At 41.7% G+C, this 22,464-nt stretch overlaps 1 protein-coding gene across 1 annotated transcript; it reads right to left on the bottom strand.

Annotated features, from left to right (window-relative positions):
• Nucleotides 1-886: 886 nt before the first annotated feature.
• On the bottom strand, nt 887-2,029 carry LOC123257318. The gene has a single exon (XM_044715989.1). The coding sequence runs from the start codon at nt 2,027-2,029 to the stop codon at nt 887-889; it is 1,143 nt and encodes a 380-aa protein (XP_044571924.1).
• Nucleotides 2,030-22,464: the final 20,435 nt, after the last annotated feature.

Raw genomic sequence — 22,464 nt, 5'->3', positions numbered from 1 at the left:
GAAACGCCCGTCTACTCGAACGAAGCCAGCGAACTGGAGGAGGCAACCATTCCCTTTTTCTGCAACGTCCTTATTTCATCACCCAAATGAGAGCGCTGAACTGCCCTTAAAAGCATGCGAGTCCCCGCCTTGAGATCATGAACGGTAATTCCTTTATGCCGAACCCGTCTGCTAAAATTATAGACGTAAGCAAACACTCGCTGAAGAGCTGGAAAGGAGTTAACGTACTTGCATGTCGCCACGATGTCTGTATATGGCGACTTCACCAATAAAACTGAAGGGCGAAGCTCTAACGCTGGCTTCTCGACTACTACCGTCACAGGCTAGTGCTCCTGTGTCTTTAACAGATAGGGCGGACCCTGACACCATAACCTGGATCCGATCAACTCAGTTCCTACTGAGGAAGGGCTCCACGAAACAAGTTATCTGCTGGATTTTCCAACGTAGGCACATATCGCCACTCCATGGAACTCGTCAGATTTTGGATGGTTGACACGCGGTTAGCGACAAAAACATTAAACCTGGCAGGCTCATCTCGAATCCACGATAACACTGTTGAAGAGTCGCACCAATAATTTCTTCTGTAAGCTCCGCTTCCATTATTCTCGCCAACAACTCAGCTCCAGCCGGCTCCAACTTCGGCACACTTAACGTCTTAAGAGGCGATACTCGAGATTTCGCACATAAAATTGGGCTCTCAGCCCATGGCGACCCGGAAACTATGTACACACATGCTCCGTAGGCTTTAATGCTGGCGTCACAAAATACATGAATCTCCACAAGTGCTCCAGACGTAAGTGCCAGCCGAGGAAATTCTGCACGTTGGGTGTGACTGAAGCTCCGGCAGATCTCTTGCCACTCGGTGTAAAAACCCTGAGGTAAGCTTTCATCCCAAGAAAGATGCTTGCTTCTGCAAGAATATTTTTGCTTTAGTAACACCTGGACCAACAAGGCCCAGCAGATCGTATAACCGCGCTATTGATGACAGGACAGAACGTCGAGACGGCTTCGAAGTGGGCTGAAGAGAAGAAAACGAAAGCAGCCACTGATCTGTGGAAGGATCCCAAGCCAATCCTAACGTTTTCGTGAAGTTGCTGCCGTCATCAAAAGTTAGATAAGACTCCCGATCCTCTTTAGGCACGCCGTCCAACACGCTAGGGACATTGGAGCACCATTTCCGCAGCTGAAATTCGCCCTTGGACAAAAGCGCTGAAATCTGCCCTAAAATGCCAACAACCTCATCCTTGTAGCTGCCACCAGAAATAGGATGATCAACATAAAAATCTCGAAGCAAGATTTCGGATCCCACTGGAAAGTCTTTCACCTCGTCCTTAGCCAATTGGTGCATCGCTCGCACGGATGTATAGGACGCAGGCTTTGTTCCATATGTTACAGTGTCCAATTTATATGTTTGTAGCTCCTTCAGAAAGGAATCTCGCCACAGAATGCACTGCAAGAAGCTGTCAGATGACGCCATCCTCACACAACGGTACATCTTACAAATGTCGCCAGTCAGCGCTACCGGATGCGAACGAAATCTCAGCAGGATGTGAAAAAGCTTAGGTTGGATGACCGGCCCAGCCATTAATATGTCATTCAAAGAATAACCGGAAGTGGTAACAGCGGAACCGTCGAACGCCACTCCAAGTTTCGTCGTGGTGCTGTCCTTCTTGCACACAGTAATGTGGCAGAAAATATTTGCAATCTTGATGCAACTCCGGCGGAACCAGGGACATATGACCGAATACTGAGTGCGCAGTTCGGGCTGATGAGACAGTTTCCTCTCCAACGACTGGAAGCGACGTAGAGCCTGTGAGTACGAATCACCCAATAAATTCGAGTTGTGTTTAATTGGTAACCTGACTGTATAGGCACCACCTTCTAACCGCACGCAGTTTTTAACAAAGTAGCTCTCGCAATCCAGTTCTTCCTTTGACGCCTTCACAATCGGATCGGTGCAGGTTTCCACTTCCCAGAACTGTCGAAGAAGTTGATCGAGCCGCTCATCTGAAAGGCCGCTTTGGGCCATTGTCAGGACCTCCGCTTCCACAAACAACCCAACCGAGCCGAGTTTTTTGGATTGAAAGCAAACCAGGAGACAAATGAATTTGCCCGACACAAAGCAGCTCGTAAAATAATCCAGCTCCAATTAGCAAATCAACTCGCTGCGGCTGGTGGAAATGAGGATGTGCTAGCTTTACATTGGCAGGAATTTTCCAAGAGCTGACGTCTAATGCAAAATTGGGCTGAAGGTCAGTGATGTTGGAGGCTACGATCGCAGTTACTTGCGCCGAGTAGTCAGAGCATTGGGATTGCAAATTGACTTGCACAGAAAACCCATCAGTAGAAAACCCTGCGTCACCTATGCCGGATACAAAAACCGGAGACCTTATCTTCCGCAGCTGCAGCTGGTTCGCCAGCCTTGGGGTGACTAGATGCACCTGCGAACCAGAATCGAGCAGCGCTCGGCAGGGCAATAGAACTCCGGAGCGGTTCCTGACCAAAATATTGGCAGTGGCTAGCAGCACCACATCACCAAAACAATCCTTTGCTACAAGAGAATTGACGCGAGCGGACGCTGACCGAGAAACAGCGTCGCTAGATGCATAAACCTCGAGAGAGGAGTTTTGGCCTTGAGCTGGCGAATTTCCACCAAAATGCAGCAAACTATGATGCCTGCGTCCACAAGCACGGCAGCTTGACGAATTGCAATGCAGAGATAAGTGCCCAGCTCCAAGGCACTTCCGGCATCAATTCAATCGCCTAACTTCGCCTAAACGATCCTCAGGCGACAAGCTTAAAACCCTTGGGCATGAGTTTATTATGTGAGAATGGCCATCACAAATCATGCATGCGGACGAGTTGGTAATCACAAATGCAGAGTTACCTGGATGAAAAGGTCTACGCCGGCCTACTGCAAGGTTTGGTGCATACGATGTCGTCGGCAAATCCATGCTCTCGATGAAGCCTCGTCGCCGATGCGGACTCTACGGCCCTCAGATTCATTATCTCATTAACATGAGCTTGAAAAATGAGCCTGCGATTACTAAAGCTTTTGTTTAGCAGCTTCAATGCGACGTTATAATTTTTGTCCGTGAGCTCCAACGATCGAACAGTCTCCAAGGCAGATTTACGAAGGCAGGACCGCAACCGTTGAAGCTTCTCGACCCGACTGATGAATGGGTTGGTGTCCACCATGGTCGAGAACAATGACCGAAATTCAAGCCACTCCGCATAACCTCCACTAAAAGTGGGCAGTGGCAGTGGCGGCAAAGCCTGAAAGGTTCTTCCAAACGATGAATCGAAATTGGTGGCAGAAGATGCTGTAACGTCGGCGATAGGTCGACCGGGTTGGCAGCCCGGGGGGTGCGGTGTTTCAGCCTTTCTGGCAGCCCGATCGCGTAATAGGACCCTATTCAGCGTTTCGTGGAGGGTCTGATCGATATGGTAACGCGCTCAAAGCTAAGGTTAGGAAACCGCGTGGGAGCCGCGTTCTTTTAGTGATTTGACCACGAAACAAGCAAGTTCGTGCGAGCAAGGAGAAGCATCCGGAAATTTTCGAACAACTGCAGCGTAGTTTTACCCGCTGAGGAATCATCGTGCTGGTGCAGGACCAGCAGTCATACAGAAAGATGGCCACAAGCGGCCATTTGGCGGTGTACTTGCTGCTCAGTCAAGGCAGGGCGCGATCGTAGAAGCTAGGTGAGTTTTAAGGCTAGGTCATGGTTGTGCGAGCCTGACGTAGGTGTTTTCGTTTAGCTAGGTCAGGGGTACCAGCGTGTGAGCTAGACCCCTAGTGGCAGCGAGGCGTAGTGCGAGCAACGCTTGACCAGAAGAAGAAGAGAAGAGCGGGTCACAGTTGCGGCGCGAATCTCTCAGTCAGGCCGCCCACGAGGCGGGGCTGAGGGGAGTCATCAAAACCAAGTAGGAGCTGGAAATACAGTGAGACTCGACCTGAGCTGAAGCAGTCGGAGCGTTCGCGACGCTTTAAGGGGCGCTCCGCCGGAGATTCGGATAGGGTTCGGCCCTAACCTCACAGGAATCGCCGTGGAGTAGGCGCCATCCTGGAGTAGTGGCGCTTTTAAGCAGCACCCCGTCGATCGCAGGAGCAGCCGTGCAACAGGCGTACTCCTGGAGGAGTAAAGACAAGGACGGAGTGCTGGCGGCGCTTTTAGGCGGAAATAGGCGGATTCCTACAGGAGCAGAGGCGGGAGCGGAGCGCTGGCTGCGCTTTCAAGGAGCGTTCCGTTATTCGGAGGAGCAGGCGTGGACTAGCCTTCAGCCATAGGATAGGAAGCAGGGACAGGGCGCTTGCGGCGCTTTCGAGAGGCGCTCTGTGGGTTGAGGGAGTGGAGAGACTCGTCCGGCTGATGGCCTAGCGGCGTCGAGAGCGGAGGAGAGGAAATAGTGTCCGGAGATTTCAAGCTAAAGCACCGCTGCTGGCTGAGTGTTTTGTGTTGACATTTTTTTAACGGGATAGGCGAGAGTCCTCCCGACATGTATATTTTCTTTTCCAGCCTCGAGTAGTGGAAGCGCTTCAACGACTCGTCGCGGATGTATTGAGTGAGTAATCCTAAATCTATGCCAAGCCAGCTAAAGTGATGCGGAATTCTCCGATCAGTACTTTTCCACGTGTTCCGATCGCCGTCCCAAGAGGCTTTGCCAGTTAGACAGTCAACAACCCCGTGGCATTGAACAGAGATAAGAAAGGAGTGAAAACCGAACACGGCTCACATCCGTACGCGGACTTTGTAGTGGAGCTCTTTTAGAAATTGGAATCCTACGTCATGAATTTGAGCGCGCGTCCACGAACTCTACCAAATTATAAGTTTGTTAATCTTTAGCGATAAGATATTGTTAAGCGTAGCAAGAAGGAATAATATTGAAGTATTAGGGTACTTAGAAAGCTAGGGTAAGGATGTTATTTAGACGTTTAAGGACTTTCTTTAAGGAATAAATATGAAGTTTATAATGGAGTGAGAGAACATATTTCGCCTCGTTTGGGTCGCCACCGCCCTGCCGCCAACCTATGCCATGTACCTTCTTAGGGATCTCCGAAAGATCCTAATATATACTGTTCTGAGGAGCTCAGGTTTAACCCACGCTGTTCGTGGGGTCGCGCACGCATCATTATCGATTTAATTTATGATTCCCGAGGCAGCATCGAGGGGAGAGAAGGGGTGTTTCAGAACCCTCCCACTAGCCGGCGAGATCTGGCCGGACATCGCGTGCAACCCCTTCCTCTCGTCCGATACTTTCAGCGATGCCGCCTCACTGTTCGTTACAATGCGTTGATCAGCGTCGAACTCGCATCCGGAAATGTCTCCACTGATTTCAAGGAGGACAAAAATCCTTGAAGATCCTCAAAAAGGACAGCTGCACTTTGGCTCAGGAATACTTTCCTTCCCGGAAAGGCACAATCGAAAAACGGATTCATTTTCGCACCAAAAAATTTATTTTATTTTGATTATTTATTGCCAGCTCACGACCCCTGTGCCACTTCTAAATAACGGGGTAATATATGTATGAGCTATTGTAGCACTCTGCAAACAGCGTATGTATGTATGTCAACAAATGCTAATATTTCGCGCACAAATCACAAACCGAATAATGTTTTTTAATTTGTTTATGTTTATATGTTTTAAGCCGCGCAGCTCAAATTTTCAACGGAAAATAATTTAACAACTTATTTATCTATACACAATCACGTCGGGGTTCACCAAATGTTCAGTTACCGAGCATTTTCGGGAGCTATATTCAATGTTCTAAATATTGGCTTTAGTAAAAACAAGCACAGTTCAATTTCATAAAATTTATTTAAAATGTTTTGGCTTTATACAGAGTGATATATGTATAGATGCGACTGCGAGAGAGTGAAGACCGAATTAGAAAACAAGACGCGGGAGCGCGGCTCAACGCTAGATGCTGCGGAGAGATCGAGAAAGCCTGGGAGAGAGCGAGACAAACGCTAGTGCATGACGGCAAATGCAGGTGGCCGATCGATTGCACGAGAGCGGGCAACGCGAACATAAATTTAAAAGAAAGTGACGTCACGAACTAAATAAATTATTGCCGGCCAAACTTCTTTCCGGCGGCTGCTTGACCCGAAACTGTTATTTATAAAATTTTTAAAATTAATTAAAATTAGGAGTTGGGCCAAATTATTCAAATAGAAAAACAATCAATTTAGATTTTATTACACCTAGGGATACTTCGGGGGAAAATTAATGTGACAATAGGTTATAATTTTTACAAATAACTCGAAAAGGATCATGATCCGCAAAATTAGATCTGCAAATTGGTAACCAAAGGGGTCGGAAGGACCTTTTTGAACTGTATGGAACAGAAAAAAGTATCTTTTTCAGTAAAAGTTTCGAGTCAACTTAACCGAGAATGATTTTATGAAGGAGCATGACCCCAGCACATGTACGACGTACCTGCAATGGTGATAGGTTTAATAACTTTAGCACACAACGATAAGAAGACCATCTAAGTCCCAGTTTAAATATTTTAAGGCAAATAAAAGAAACTGCTTTTGCACTGATTCAATACTTCTTTGATGAACCATATACTGCGGACTCCAAACGCATGAACAGTATTCCAGGATCGGTCGAACCAAAGAGATATACAACGTTTTAGTGGTGAAGTGATCATCAAACTCTATTGACCAGCGCTTGATTACAGCAAGTACTACTCTGGTTGTATTAACTGTTACAGAAATATGTTCATTAAACAAAAGATTGTGGTAAAAAGAACTCCAAGATCATTAATTAAGGAAACCCGATCTAAAAAGTAATTCCCAAGAGAGTACGATTAAACGTCATAACCTTGCACTTTGAGCAGTTTAGTGAGAGGAGATTATTAGAGCACCACAAGAAGACTTCATAAAGATCAAATTGCAGATGTCTATAAAGGAAGTGGTCAGAGTAAAAAAAACAGAGCTCGACATCATCAGCATACATAAGTGTGGTAGCATAGCTTACAATACTAGGTAAGTCGTTAACAAAGAGAATAAACAGAAGAGAAATAACAGAAGAGTAACACCATATGTTACTTTTATAACTTGGGATGTGATGTTCTTCAACAAAACCCGCTGCGTACGATTCGATAGATATGAAGTCATCCACTAAATGATATTAGAAGGAAAACCCATAAGATAAAGTTTCCGGAGTAGGAGATGATGATAAACAGAATCGAAAGCTTTGCTAAAATCGGTGTAAATAACATCGGTTTGCGTTCATTTTAGATAAGCCTCGTGGACGATCGAAGTGAATTCCAGCAGATTGGTTGTTGTAGAACGATGCTTGACATAACCACTCTGGGTGGAGGAAATTATACTTTTGCAATGATGTTGCAGTTACGATGTTACCAGCTCTACCAGCTTCTTGGGAATCGCAGAAAGTTTATGAAAGGTCCAAAGATAAATTGAATAGGGTAGTAAGAGGGTAGCATAGGATATCGGAGCAGTACCTGAGAATACAGCTCGGGACATCATCAGGACCAGCAGAAAATGAGATATTCAAGGTTAAAAGAACATTAAAAATTTAGACAAGTAAATATTGTTTATATTCGGAATTTAATAAGGGTATGTAGAATTTAAATCATATGAATAGGATAAATAGGTTGATTGAAAAAATGAAGCAAAGAGATTAGCAATACCTTGTTCCGAAGAATCAGAAATATACGTATAAGTTAGGGAAGGAGGAAAAAGACTGCATTTACCTTTCATATTGACAAACGAATAGAAATAGCTCGGAAGTTTACCTTACAATTCACGATTTAACGTGTCTAAAGTTGATTATTAATTGACTGGTTACAAATGTAAAGAAAGTTTGTCTGATAAAACAAAGATCCAGACTTATTAAACATTTTTTAAGCTCTAGATTTCCTGTTCGAGAAAGACGAATAAGACGAGAAAGGTGTTTATTAAACCAAGGCGGTTTCGTTGTTTAAGACACTCTCTTCCTTCACTTCATAGCGAACGGTCGTGATTATTTTTTGCGCTTGCGATAAATTTTATTCTTGTCAAACGCGGGTTTGAAACCTTTATTTAAACACTTGGTTTTTAATACTAATATTGTGTCTTAATATTAAATTTATACCCGTATCGCTACGCGCTTGTGCAGTGCCATATTTGGGTGAGCATTTAATAAAATTAAAAAGTCGCAATCCAAATATAGCTCTGCTTCTTTTTCATTCTCTGCCTTTTGAATTTTTGCAGTTAATTCTGCTCTTATCTTTTTGCGCGCATTTCTTTACACTTGCGCTCTCCCGTAGCTCTCTCTTTACTAACTCCCTCCTCTACCTACCTTTTATTAACCTTAGCTGGTACAGTTTGGCCAAATGTGCTGGCCTCTGTCTCGGATGCCATATCCCGCTGTGTTGGCCTCCATTATTGCTGCAGTGGGTGCCGGGCTGTCCAAGATGAAATGAGATCATTCATGCGACAGACCAAGAGTGGGTTTAAAGATTTGATCGTTGGTTTCCGAAAAATCAACGATCAACTCAGTGCGCTGGATGTTCAATTCAATAGCCTTCAGCTGTTCGCGGGACAGCTGGATCCTCCCGCAATAATGCAGCAGCTCATTTCCCTTGCTACTCCAAGAGCAGGGACGGTAAATGAAAAGTCAGCACCCGAATTTACCCTTAGCAGAGCATAACTTGTCTGCTTTGTCCTCCATGGCATCACTCCAAGTGATTCCCAGGAATACCCATGAATTAACCCCCATAGCTTCCACTAGAAATGGTAACCCGCCGCCCGGACGCCCGGAACGGACTGATGCCGCGGTATTACCGACCGTGGCACCAAAACCATTACAGGTAATACCACCTGTTAGACAAATATTTGTCTCACGGCTAGCCCCCGTTACCTCGGAGATTGATATCTTGGCTTATATCAAAGCCAAAACCAAGGCCGTTATCAGAGTGGAAGACATTAGGAAATTTAAATACTCCTACTCGAGGCGCATGTCATCTTTCACGATACGTGTGCCAGTGCCGATGTTTGTGACGATATGTTCCCTGGCTTCTGGCCAGAGGACATATTTGTACAAGAGCATCAGCCGAGTAAGGTAAAGAAAAAAATTCGAAGCCTGCTGGAGTCAAGCTCCCAACATCTGTCCAATCCGACTCTTCAAAAAACTAACATCTTCTATCAATCTTACCTATCAGAATTGTCGGGGCCTATGTAGCAAGCTCCCTAGACTTTATTCTGATAGTCTTTCCTTTGCGTCCCATATTATAGTCTTTACTGAAACTTGGTTAAAGCCGGAGATCTTTTGCTCCACTTTTAGATGTTGACCGACCTCTGCGAAGAGGAGGAGGAGTCTTAATTTCTATTGACTCCAATTTCGTTTCTGAAGAGGTAAAGTTACCTGAGTTTGGTGATTTCGAATTCATTTGCGTTAAAGTCATATTGTCTGCTCACTCTTTGTTTATTACATGTTCTTACATTCCACCATCTTCCGAGCCGCCTACTGGCATCACTTGTCGGCTATACAGTCTGTTTCCAATCTTATGTCCGATATTGACCATCCGGTACTTCTTGGTGCCTTTAATTTACCAGAACTCAATTGGTCAATTTCTGAAAATGTAACTTTCTTATCACTTTCCACCCATCATTATTTCACGGCGGGCATCTTTGACTTGTCCCTAGGCCAGATCAACCATGTTAGAAATTCGTTAGGTCGGCTTCTTGACTTATGTTTTGTATCTGATCCAGATGGTACCACACATTCCAGAGCTTTGCCCCTCTTAACCCCTGAAGATCCATACCACCCTACGCTTGAAGTTTCAATTGAAACCAATTCTGGTGTCAAACAGAAGCCTTCCCGCGTATCAAAGAAGATTTGTTGTTTTCGTAAGGCTGATTTTCGTAAACTTAATTTGTTAATCGATACTTTTGACTGGTCCGACATTCTGGCATGCACAGATATAAATATCATCCTAGATACATTTTATTTGACATTAAATACATTCTTTGACTTAAGTGTGCCGTGGAAATATCCGTCCGCTACAAATAATCCTCCTTGGTTTACAAGGTGCCTAACAAAATTAAAAACAGACAAAGACAGGCTTTTAAACAAATATAAAAGAACCTGTAGCAGCATAGATTTCTCAAGATACTTAATAGCTCGGCTAAATTTCACCGGGCATAACGCCGAATGTTATAAAAATTATATTCGCCGCTGTCGGATTCAGTTCACTCAGGATCCAAAGCAGTTTTATAACTTTGTAAACACGAAGCGTAAACATGTATAATTTCCTTCCCTACTTACGTATAATTTATCAGCGACTTCAGATCAGGCCATTGCCGATTTATTCAGAAAATTGTTTCAAACACGTATTCACCTCCTAAAACTTTAGATCAGCCATACGCTTACAACATTCAACCAACTAATCGTATATTTGTTCCATTTGTTTCTGAAAACAATTTATTATTGGGTCTTCAAAAGGTAAAACAAGTTTATTCGCCAGGCCCCGACGGAGTACCAGGCTGTGTGCTAAAATACTGTGCTAGGACTCTGTGCAAACCTCTTCAAAAACTATTCAACTTATCTTTGGAATCTTCGATTTTTCCTTTTAAATGGAAGGAATCTTTCATAATTCCTCTGCACAAAAAGTGGAAAAAATCCGATGCTGCCAACTACAGAGGCATCTCAAAATTGTCAGCGATTCCAAAGTTATTCGAAAAATTAATAACTTCTCATTTGCAACACCTATGCTCATCAATAATTACTCCATGTCAGCATGGTTTCATTAAGCGTCGCTCAACCACCACTAATTTATTGGAGTTGACATCCTTTGTTTCAGATGGCTTCCAAAAGGGACTTCAAACTGTTGTTATTTACACAGACTTTAGTAAAGCATTTGATTCAGTTAATCACTCACTCTTGTTGAGTAAACTAAATCTTTTGGGATTCTCAACCGACCTCATTACGTGGATCTCCAGCTATTTAAATGGAAGAACACAGAGAGTCTTATTTAAAAATCAATACTCCCGCTTAGTCCGTGCCACATCTGGAGTCCCTCAAGGAAGCCATCTTGGCCCATTTCTATTCACTCTTTTTATAAATGACTTGCCCCCATCCTTAACGAACGCGCTGGTACTAATGTACGCAGACGATGTTAAGCTTTGTCTGCAATATAACTTCCCGTCTGCCCAAAACAGACTCCAGTCCGATCTCGATAATTTTCAAAAATGGCGTTTAGCTAATGACTTAATACTTAATGGATCAAAATGCAAACATTTGTCTTTTTATCGTACTAGTCCCCATCAGGCTTCGTACTATCTCTTTGGGATTGCCTTAGAAAAACTAACTCAGGTTAATGATCTTGGTGTCTGTTGCAGCCCAGGATGTGTTGAAATCAAAACAAATATTAATAGCACGCTTTTAGGACTAATTTAAATGTTTAATTAATCAAAATTTTACGAGCTTTAAAAAATCTTGTTCGTCTTTCGGCTTCTTCTGTGGCTAACGATTTGAGATGACATTTTTCAATTCGCTTGTTCTGCTACTCACAACTCGTTCGTTATTTTACCATATGTTGTAGTGTTGGCGCTAACATTCTCCCCCCATAAACGTCTGCAGGGGTTTATCCATTCTTCACGTCCAACACTGCTATTTTGGTTGCTGGTCGCACCATAGTTCCATAGTGGGTCTTCACTGTAGCCGAGCGTACTTGTCCATCCATAGCTGTGGCTACGCCGATTATACGCCCTTTCGGCCAAAGGTTCCTGGGAAGGCTCTCATCCACGAGTATAGCAACATCTCCGATTGCTAATGGTGGACGCTTTGGGAACCATTTTGAGCGACGAGTAATTATGGGAATATACTCCTTGACCCATCGTTTCCAGAAATGATCTGCCACCTCATTGGCCTGGTGCCAGCGTTGCCTTGCATCCGAGTCCTTGGTGACGATTGGCTTGTACCCGTCTGCGGATCCTAACAATAAATGATTTGTAATGAGGGCATCATCATTTTTTGCGTCTAAGGATACGAATGTTAGAGGACGGGAGTTGATCACGTACTCAGCATTCATCAAGGCGTATCTTAGGCTTTCGTCGTTAAAACTGTAATTAGGAGAGATGCTTTTTAATGCAGTTTTGATTGATCGTATTTAGCGCTCCCAAGCTCCTCCCATGTGTGGAGCGCCTAGAGGATTGAAATTCCATTTAATCTCGTCGTACTTGATGGTTAGGTTATGGAAGTCTACATTCTTCAGCTCTTCCTTAATAACTTTCTCAGTTGCCTTGAAATTGGTTCCATTATCCGAATATATTTCTCTTGGTGATCCTCGTCGGGCCATAAAGTTTGAGAGGCACATTACACATGAGTTTGTATCGAGGCTATGTGCTATCTCATCCTCCTTTTCTCCTTGTGTGGTCCTACGTTGACGGCAATGGGACCAAAGAAGTCCACTCCAGTATAAGTGAAGGGCCTTTGAAAGCTGGCGATCCCTGCTACAGGCAATGGGGCCATCTGCAGCGCTATTGGAGCTGCTGCATCGTTTTTATATTTCTGGCACTCTTTTCCAACGGAATTGTAAACCACGCGTAACTGGGCTATAAAGAACTGACTCCTGATTATGTTTATAGTTCCCTCATGCAGCAAATGGAGGTTGCTCTCATGAAAGTACTTGACGAGGAGATGTGTAACGGAAAGGCGTTTTGGTAGTACTATTTGGTTATCGTTTGGGGTTATAGTTTGTGACCTTCCTTAGGTGCGAATTATGCCCCAATCGTCTAGGTAGATGTTTAACCCAATAAGCGCGCTGGTCCTTTCGATTTTGTTGTTTTTTTTTGGAGAGAATCCAATTCTTCCTTGAATGCTTCTCTTTGGGCTACTTTATAAAGTAGGTTCTTTCCTTGGATAACTATTTCATCTGACAACCATCACGTTTTGGTGATGATTTCTCCTCAACATTTTGCTTTCAGGTTTTTTACATACATGTCATTGTGGCACGATAAAGACGTTTGCAGTTCAATGTTTAGTTTAAGATGAACTAGACCGTATACTTTAGTTACTAGAACTACCCTTTGGATAACTATTTCATCTGACAACCATCACGTTTTGGTGATGATTTCTCCTCAACATTTTGCTTTCAGGTTTTTTACATACATGTAACTGTGGCACGATAAAGACGTTTGCAGTTCAATGTTTAGTTTAAGATGAACTAGACCGTATACTTTAGTTACTAGAACTACCCTTTAGTGCTCGTTTTTATCGTTTTCCAGTGGTAGACGTTTTCCAGACGGCGGCGAGCAGTTCCATTCGTGGTATCGTTTCAAGGGAGCGACTTTACTTTTGGCAATGATTAGATTTTTCGTGATGTCAGATCCTTTGATCACACGTAGGTAGCACACAGCTGCATATCCATATTCGCTTGCATCGACAAAGGTATGTAATTCGACGCTATCGGCGGTATGCAACAATAATGAATAATGTCGTGGAATATGTAGGGACTTAGCTTGTGATAGTATTTTCAGCCATTTTGTCCAGAAACTCTGTGAAGGGTCCGGTAATTCGTTGACCCATCCAACGCCTGATCGCCATGTTTCTTGTAGAAGAATTTTAAGTCCAATTGTATAAAAGGAAAAAAATGCTGGGGGGTCATAAATTGGCATCAGAACCTGTAGAGCTTCCCTTTTAGTGGGGCTTGCCGTCTCACTTAGTACGTTTCTTTTTAGCTTTGCGAATCTGAAAACATATTTAAATGAATCTCTCGTTGGATCCCAAAACATACCCAAGACTTTTTCAGCGTCTCCTATCCATTTAATGCGTTTAAGACTTCGGGTGAATTGGAAGTCCAGTTTATGATGTGGCAACACCCAGCTGAATATATTTGTTTGACCGCATTCGACACTTTAATAGCTTCCTCTTTGTCATTTAGACTCTCTATATAATCGTCAACGTAATGAGCTTGGGTGATGGCTTCATTGGCTTTTGGATACTGCATCTTGTAGTCCTCCGCATTTTTGTCCCTGACGTAATGAGCCATACAAGGAGCGAAAGATATTCCGAACGTCATTGCTCTCATTACGTTTCCCTTGTGACGAACACGGTGAAGTGGATACCGATTGGTTGCATACTCTGCCTACGGGAACATCCTAGCTCAGGGAAGAGGCAAAGGGGTCGGTTACTTCCTAATCAGCATCACCGCCACACAATAAAAATTGGTAGACAGAGTTAGGAAGGGAGCTACAGTCCTTTGGAAGGATACAAAGTGGAGACAGGAAATCTTGCTATTGAAGAACTAAGGTGGTGAGGTTCTTCTGCTTGACCCGCCCTACCTGTAAAGAATCCACACCAATTGTGGCTGCCCTTACCCATATATAGTCTGAGCCCGTTCAGCTCAGGTGCCCATAAAACCCATAAAACTCGCCTTAACAGCTTTAAAGGGCTGTAACAGCGATCTGTTATCGACTTATTTTATTTGACTAATGTTTGTCGACTACTAACTATCGACTACTAACTATCGACTAAAGGTTGTTTACATTTTTTACCATTGGGCCACAGGAAACGCTGTACATGAATGTCACTTTCCTTTATGCTTATTTGATGGAACATTTCTGCTATATCTCCGCAAACCGCAATCTTGTCGACTCTGAATGCCATTAAAACGTCGGACAGTGGATGTAAAAGATCCGGATCAGTAATCATGAAATCATTTAAGGAGGCGCCATGAGATTTAGCTGCTGCATCCCAAACCAGTTGAATCTTATTGGGTTTGTTGGGGTTATAAGCTATGAAAATTGGAAGGTACCAAATATGGTTGTGATAGACTTCCTCATTTTTTACTTGCTCCTGAATTTTTACTCGTAGATCTGGTTCTCAATTTTAGCTTTCAGACAATTTAGACGTTTTAGTGCGTTTGTGTAGCTTTCAGGAAGTACGGTATCTTTATGACACCAAAGCAGGCCGATTTCGTACCGTCCGTCAATTTTTACGCACGTTTCCTGCATGATTTTGAAAGCTTCTTCATCATCTTGAGCGAATCTTATCATCTTAGAGCGAAGTGTCCTTGGAATTTCGGGTTCCACACTTAAGCTTTCCTTAACGGCCTTATTAAGTTCAGTCCAGTTGCATTGACAGTGGTGCATAGAAAAATGTTTATTGTCTTTTCCGGATCTCTGCACACCCCAGTCTAGCATGCACTTGGATGCGATGGGATCATTCCTTCTTCCTTCTTTTATTTTCCGGGGAACAGCTAACTCCAATTGTCTCTTACAATCATCAACATTGGTTCAGCATCAGTATATGATGCAACCGGGAATCGTTGCCGGTGAGTGTATTTAGTGGTTAACTCCTTATTGTCCAGCGTTTGCTTTGGTAATCTTAAATTTTTTACAGTGTGTATTTTGTTTAATCAATATGTTCTGTTGGTGTCTATGCTAAAGACTTTTATGTTAAAGCAAACGGATTCGTTCTCTCTTCTTGTCGTGGAGTTGAACGCCGTGGCGTTATCTCTTGGGCATCCATGCTATAATGGACGTGTTGATGGCGTCACTGTGAATGCTGCTTTGGCGATTATGTAGAGCCAATCGCCTAACGACTTGATCCATGTAGCGGTGGCAGTTTAGGTGGTCATTAAGCTAGCACGGCGCCTGTGGTAGTACAAATATTTCGTACTGCTAACGCATAATCTATGAGAGTCGTTCCTTATTGATAGAGATTTTTCTCGCCTTTTCAATTAATCTGTCTAGTATCTGATCAGGGCGTCCGAAAAACGTCTTGAGCGTGTTTATGACGTCCGGTACCATAACTAAACTCTCTTACTAGTTCGAGTGTCTTTCCTTTGGGCATTTTTGGAGTCGTAGCATATTTTCGACATTTGAAAAATCAGGGACAGTGGTGCTATTTTCAAATGCACTGAGGAACGCAGGCTAGTCATCCGGATTGCCATTGAATGTCGGTATATCGGTGACAGTATTTGACGTGCTGACAGCTGGGTATATGTAGGCCCGAGGGATGATGTGATTAGTGCGGCTCCACCTTGCTGAGCTAGTATATTGTACTATTGTAGCTTTGATCGGCCTGTGGTTTTTTCCCTAGCATATGTAGCATAAGAGTATTATTTTGTATTAAAATATGTTCATTTGCACGTTCAGGTTGGAAAGAAATCAGCAGTTGTTTGTCTTGTTTTTTCACAGCACTGGTGGAGCGTCCGGCTGTTGGAGCAATGTTGGTTCGGTCTTGCGAAATGGCTCCTTGGGCAGCGGCTGTGTCGACGTCAGTCAGCGAGGTTGGGTCAGGTGGCTGTTTACTGCAGGAGACGCATTTCCATCCTTTTGTATTCTGGGTGTTCTCGTCTCGAACGCACCCAAAGTGGTACCACGCCATGCAAATTTTGAAATGCACCCATATCTAATGTCTTTGTTCCTGCTACTACTCTTTTTTTATACGCTGCATTCTGTTTGGTTATATTCACGGGATATCATGATTATTATTTATGTTTTTCTTGCTTCTTGTCTTTGTGGTAGCTAAGTCTTTTTTCAGCATTATTAGACTAGATAGAACTGAGTTGGATTTTTTGTTCGCGTTAATTACGCAGCTTTAATTACGCAAGTTTAATATGTTTTGTAGGTATACTTCGTTTTTTAACGGTAACTTCTCGGTTATATTCAACTTCGACTTTTGCATGTATGTGGTCCGATAATGCAGCGGAACTTCTTCGTTCATGTATGAATAGATACGTACGTGGCAACAAAAAATCACACATGGAGACTTTAAGTAAGATTTTTCAAAAGATGTTGCAGCCCAGGATGTGTTTAAGTCAAAAACAATTTTTAATAGCACGCTTTTAGAAATATTTTAATGCTTATTTAATCAACATTATACGAGCTGTAAAAAATCTTGTTCGTTGCTTTAGGCTTCTTCTGCGACTATGACGATTAGAGGTGACATTTTTCAATTCGCTTGTTCTGCTACTCACAACTCGTTCGTTATTTTACCATATGTTGTAGTGTTGGCGCTAACAGTGTCCTTTTAGACATAAAACTTAAATTTTCCGACCATATTTCTTCAATGGTTTATAAGGCTAAAGGTGTTCTCGGTTTTATTAAAAGATGGGCTAAAGAATTCAACGACCCTTATATTGCTAAAAGCTTATTTATATCCTTGGTCCGTCCGATACTGGAGTACGGTTCATGTGTCTGGTGTCCCCAATACGGTGTTCATCAAGATCGCATAGAATCCGTACAAAATAACTTCTTATTATTTGCTCTTAGAGGACTTAACTGGGACGCAAATCTTCACCTACCTTCGTATAATAGTAGACTTCTACTAATAAACTTACCCTCCTTAACAAATCGTAGAACAATGCTGGGTGTCGTTTTCCTACACAACCTTATTAATGGTGATGTAGATAGCCAGCACTTACTAACACGCTTACAGTTTAACGTTCCGAATAGAAGGAACAGAAACTTTAGTCCTTTATTCTTAAGCCATTGTAGATCGACATATGCACAGCATGATCCCCTTAGGATTTTATGTTCGAACTATAATGGTCTGTATCATATTATTTCTCTTCCATCCCCTTTCAAAATATGAAAACCTCCATTTTAAATTACCTTCAAGAGCATACTAATTCTTCTCATTTTCTTTATAATCCTTCTATTTATATTTATATTTACTAACTCGAATTTATTCCCGCGATTCCAGTCGCACGTTATGCGGCAGGCGCCCCTCGGTCGGTTGGGCCTCCCGCCTCCCGCCCTCCGTGGGCTGTAGTATGCAGTGGAAACCGCGCGAAAAAAACGATGTAACTTCACGAACAAATTTGTCCAACGCGTTGTGGATTGCATCATAATCAGTAGCAGCATCGATAGAGTTAAAAAATGAAATTTATTCCAGTCAATTACAGCTAAATGATTGCGAAAAGCATTATAATCCGTTGTTCGGAAACATTCAGTACAATGCTGAGCCTTATAGTTAGCATGAATTGTAGGGACATCAATTAAGACAGAAACCAATAATGTAGGATGGTGTAAGTCCTTAGAAAGCGATAGTGGTGAAGACCAATTTACAGTCACAGAAGATATCATATTAGAGAAAATAAGGTCTAGAGATCCAAGTGTGTTAAGGATGGGGTTAATTTGGAAAATAACAATTTCAATTAATTCATCAATAAAGTCGTTGTGACAATGGCATGCAGGGAATTGTCATCTTCACACGGGATCCAGGAGATTTGGGGAAGGTTGAAATCACCCATAATTAGGACAAAATCAGAGTCATTGACTTATAATAAAACAAACTTAATAGCCTCAAGGTGGTAAAAATATACAGTATCCGCAAAGGACATCGCCTGCGAAATATAGCCTATCCATTCGAAACACACTTTGGAACAAAAATTTCAGGTTTCAGTAAGTGCAATAGCATCAAAATCAAGCAATACCAATAGCATCAAAGAAAATACATTATTTCTCAGTTTTTTGGAGCTGAATCGGCATAGTTGAGATTTAAAGGGTTTTTGGCTAAAAATTCATGAATAACGGTATGACAGGACGGACAGGTCAGGTTTTTCAAGGTAGGATTCAGGTATTACTATTTTGAAAAAGATATGGTACGCCTATGTTTAAAGTTAAACTTAAAAACCGGTAATTTATTTGGAGCTACCTTAAAATGGTTCAAGAGGTGACTCCTGACATCATCCACAGTGGCGTTCGGCATAAAGCGGGATACAAACATGGCTTTAAGAGGTGCAACAGATCTAAGCGTAAGCCCAGAAGATTTCATTTAAGGCGCCCCCCAGTGAAAGGCCTAGGAGACGGTATCACAGGAACTTGCAGGTTTTTCAACGATGGAGAATCCAAGGCAATAGGTGGACCAAGACTCCTTGACGATTCCATTGGCTGACTTGGTGAATGGATCACTTCCACAGGCACAACAGTAGGCGATGAAGTATTAGGCGTTAAAAAAGTATCCGAATGAATCGCATGAGAGGCAGGAGTACCCAATAAATTGACCGCCGTCGGGTTGTTGTTCGGAATTTTTCTCCTTGGAGATTCACTTAATAGCTTGAGACCAAGAAATTGAGTCTCAAGTGTAAGGAGTTGCTCATTAAGTGCAAAACATTTCTTACGAACATCTAGAAAGCCATTTCTCGTCTGATTTATGAAGGTCCGCAAAGGTCTCAGACTTAATCTCTCTATAGGCATAACAAGACCATGTCAGACCAATAATTCTTGTGATAAGATCACTTATCCGTCCATTGATGCCCACCACCAGCAAATTTAATATACGATACGAGTCACAAGTGATGGATCCTCAAAACTTGCATTTTTAGCAGTGCAAATTAGACCTATTATTGACTGAGATTTGTCCACTGTAGTGAGAGGAAGAAGAGTTCAGTTAGAAACTCCGTGGTGGAGAGCCACGTTCGGATCAGGCACGTTTAAGAGAAGACGTAACAAAAGAGATACGCCGTGACGAATAACCGCTTTAGAGTAACAATAATGTAACGGATTACACGACCAGTGAATAGAAATCGGGAAGGGTCAAATATGCTCCAAAAATCATACAGTATATAAAGCTTTTTGCGAAAGAAGAAGCTCGTTTCAAAGATATAGGCAATCTGAAGAGAGCAATCGCACGACGGAAAAAACACGACCGGATACGGCAAAGTCAGATAAACGAATACTTTACTTAATTAAAAGAAAAAAGAATTTAAGTTCTTAATTTAAGTACGAGTTTTTTCCCCCAAAGTTCGATTTTGTAGACGAAAAGTCGTGATTAAGCGTGAAAAATTGATCTCGTAAAAAAGAAAATACCTAATATATAGAAATAGTAATTTTGTTATCTCTTAATGATTCATTTTTTTTTCAGTAATTAACTTATGTTATACATTTTTTTATTGAACAGATATTTAATGTGCTAGGAGTCAAACCCAGACCAATACGTGCATATTATAACGACGTTTTAACCATGCAGCAATTGTCCTCTTCACAAATTACGTGTTTCGTAAATACCAGGAGTTTTTGTAACAAAAATAAATGAAGACGAAAATTACTAAGTAAATAAACAAATTAACCGAAAGTGTTGAATTCTTGAGCTTGGCTCGAACCCGGTACCTATTATAACTTTTACTTCTTTAGTTATTTAGGCCAGTAAATAAAACGATATTTCTTGAAAATCAAACTCTTGTTTATTTACTCTTTTCGACAGCTTTTAGGTTAAGTGTTTAGTTTTGATTCAATACAATCGATATGATATTAAAAGAGCCCTCTGACTGCCAAAATACCCGCCAGGGTATTTTTGAATTTGAAACATTTATCTTTAACAGTACCCACACATCAGTCGAGTACTCTACCATTCGACTATCCCTGACTCTACCATTCGACATCCCTGACTATCCCTTCGTGCGAAAAATTTTCTTAAGTTCAGTTTCTTCAGTTGCTCCGTGCTGCTTTCAAAATCGATTTTTAGCTGCTTCATATTTTTCCTCAGCCCCCTTTCAAACAAAGTGTTATCCATTCCATTTAACTTCAATTCCGAATTCTGACATTGATTCAAGAACACCTAAGTCTTGTTTTTAGAATTTTAAGTTGTCAAATTTGGCATCCATTTTTTTATCAGTGTATATGTAAAACATAACACTGTGAAATAATTTTATACACGAAGGAAAATATTCCCCAGCGTTAGAAAGGGACCTACTCCCAAAAAAGAATAAGAGGCAACATCTTTAAAAACAATAGAAAATGGAAAGGCAGTCGATGAGACAAAAAAATGCCCACAGCAAAGTAAGTGAGCGAAGTGGGAGAGTATGATCACATATTCTAATGGTTTTAAATATTTTGTGCGTGAAACTTTAACCCAATGGTTCAATGGTTAAGATGGCTGCCTGTTAATCTTAGGGTCATGGGTTCGATTCCAGAAAAATACCAACAAAAAAATATATATTTTGAGTTTTCTTTATGTTTTTGTAATGGGGATTTGATAATAATTGAGATTGATTGATACTCCAAACTCCAAACAAGATTTTTATTTTCTTATTGAAATCAGTATATCATACCATGTTTTAATTTTGGATTTAAGGAAAAAATCGAAATATTTTTATTGAATTTATTATACGTGGTTAAACATGATTTTCGTCAATTAAATTGGAGTTTTTAATCTCATATTTTCAAAAAGTCATGACTATCTAAAATTTCTGTAAATCTTAAACAAGCTGAACCTGTAATAGATACGTCTTGAACATAGAAACAGTTTTAGATGGTAAAATTTGATCAATTTCTTCTCTTAGGTGTACCGCGTAAACTGTCGGTGATAGAACCTATGTTTGTTTTGGACTTTGGTTCAGGGGAGCCTAAAGGTTATGGAGCAGGTAAAATTATTCGTGGAGATTTTTTGCTGTTGGCCTGTGTTATTTAAGGTATGTACAAATAAAGATATTAATAGAGACGTCCAACTTTCTAGTACAAACAGAACTGAAAATATTTATTAATTTATTATTTATTAATATAACCCAATGCGACAGTTAGGATTTTGAGTTGATTTAACATAAAAACGATGCACAAAACGCACACTAATTACGCGAGATATTTTTTTGCTGCCATCAGTTAATGTAAAAACACTAATTGCTTATTTAAATAATATTGTTCATTAAATATTGAACTAGGTTTAAATTTTGTACTTCAATAAAATTATAGACCATTAATTGGTAAACATAAATAATACACTTTGAATTGATCATGAATACATTTTTTCCAAGTTAAAAGTCCCACGCCGAACTACCGAACTAGCGAACTGAGCGGACGTGCTTTAGCCGAGCTCCGGGAAAACTGCAACACAAAAAAAAACAAATCTGGGGTAACCCAATATAAGCGAAAAGACTCTTAACCACAATTTATTAAAAGCAATAGACAAGCTTTTTGTAACAGTTGTGATGTGCTAAAACAAAAAAGTAGTGCATTGTTTTAAATAAATAAGTGCCACGCAATGAGCTCATTGAGCAACGATCAAAAGAACGAGCATAGAAGCTCAGTGAACCAAAGAAACGGCTTCTACTCTTACTTTTCAACCCGAAAGCCCGCTTTGCTCACTCCGACTCCCGCGTCATGGAGTTCGCAGTGTAAAACCCCCTCCAATGGCGGAACCAAATTTCGCACCAACAACAAGCAGTGCTGCAATTTCTGGAACCACAGCGACAACCACTGCAACTCTGCATTGCAACGACATCAACGATTAAAGGGAGTACAAAAACAACAACTCCGGAAAATGCCAAAACGGTCCCGGCCATACAGGAAGCGTAAGCTCAGCCCGCAGAGTAAAGGGCTTCGCCGCCAAGAACGTTATTAACATTTTAAATAAAGATAAAAAGCCACAACACTTCAAGGTCGAGCTCGAGCCAGAAAGCAGGTCGCTGAAGAAGAAGTCCACCCAATATACAAGCTGCAATATCTTTTGCATCGGAGAATTACAGTTGAAGAGCCACATAAACGCAACGGTCCAGTGCAATGCACTA

Source organism: Drosophila ananassae, chromosome 3R (assembly GCF_017639315.1).
Source record: "Drosophila ananassae strain 14024-0371.13 chromosome 3R, ASM1763931v2, whole genome shotgun sequence".
Taxonomy (NCBI): Eukaryota; Metazoa; Arthropoda; class Insecta; order Diptera; family Drosophilidae; genus Drosophila; species Drosophila ananassae.
This window is presented reverse-complemented; position numbering and strand designations above follow the sequence as displayed.

Coding starts and splice junctions, on each gene's coding strand:
- LOC123257318 (XM_044715989.1), bottom strand. CDS start 2,029: ATGGCCCAAAGCGGCCTTTCAGATGAGCGGCTCGATCAACTTCTTCGA.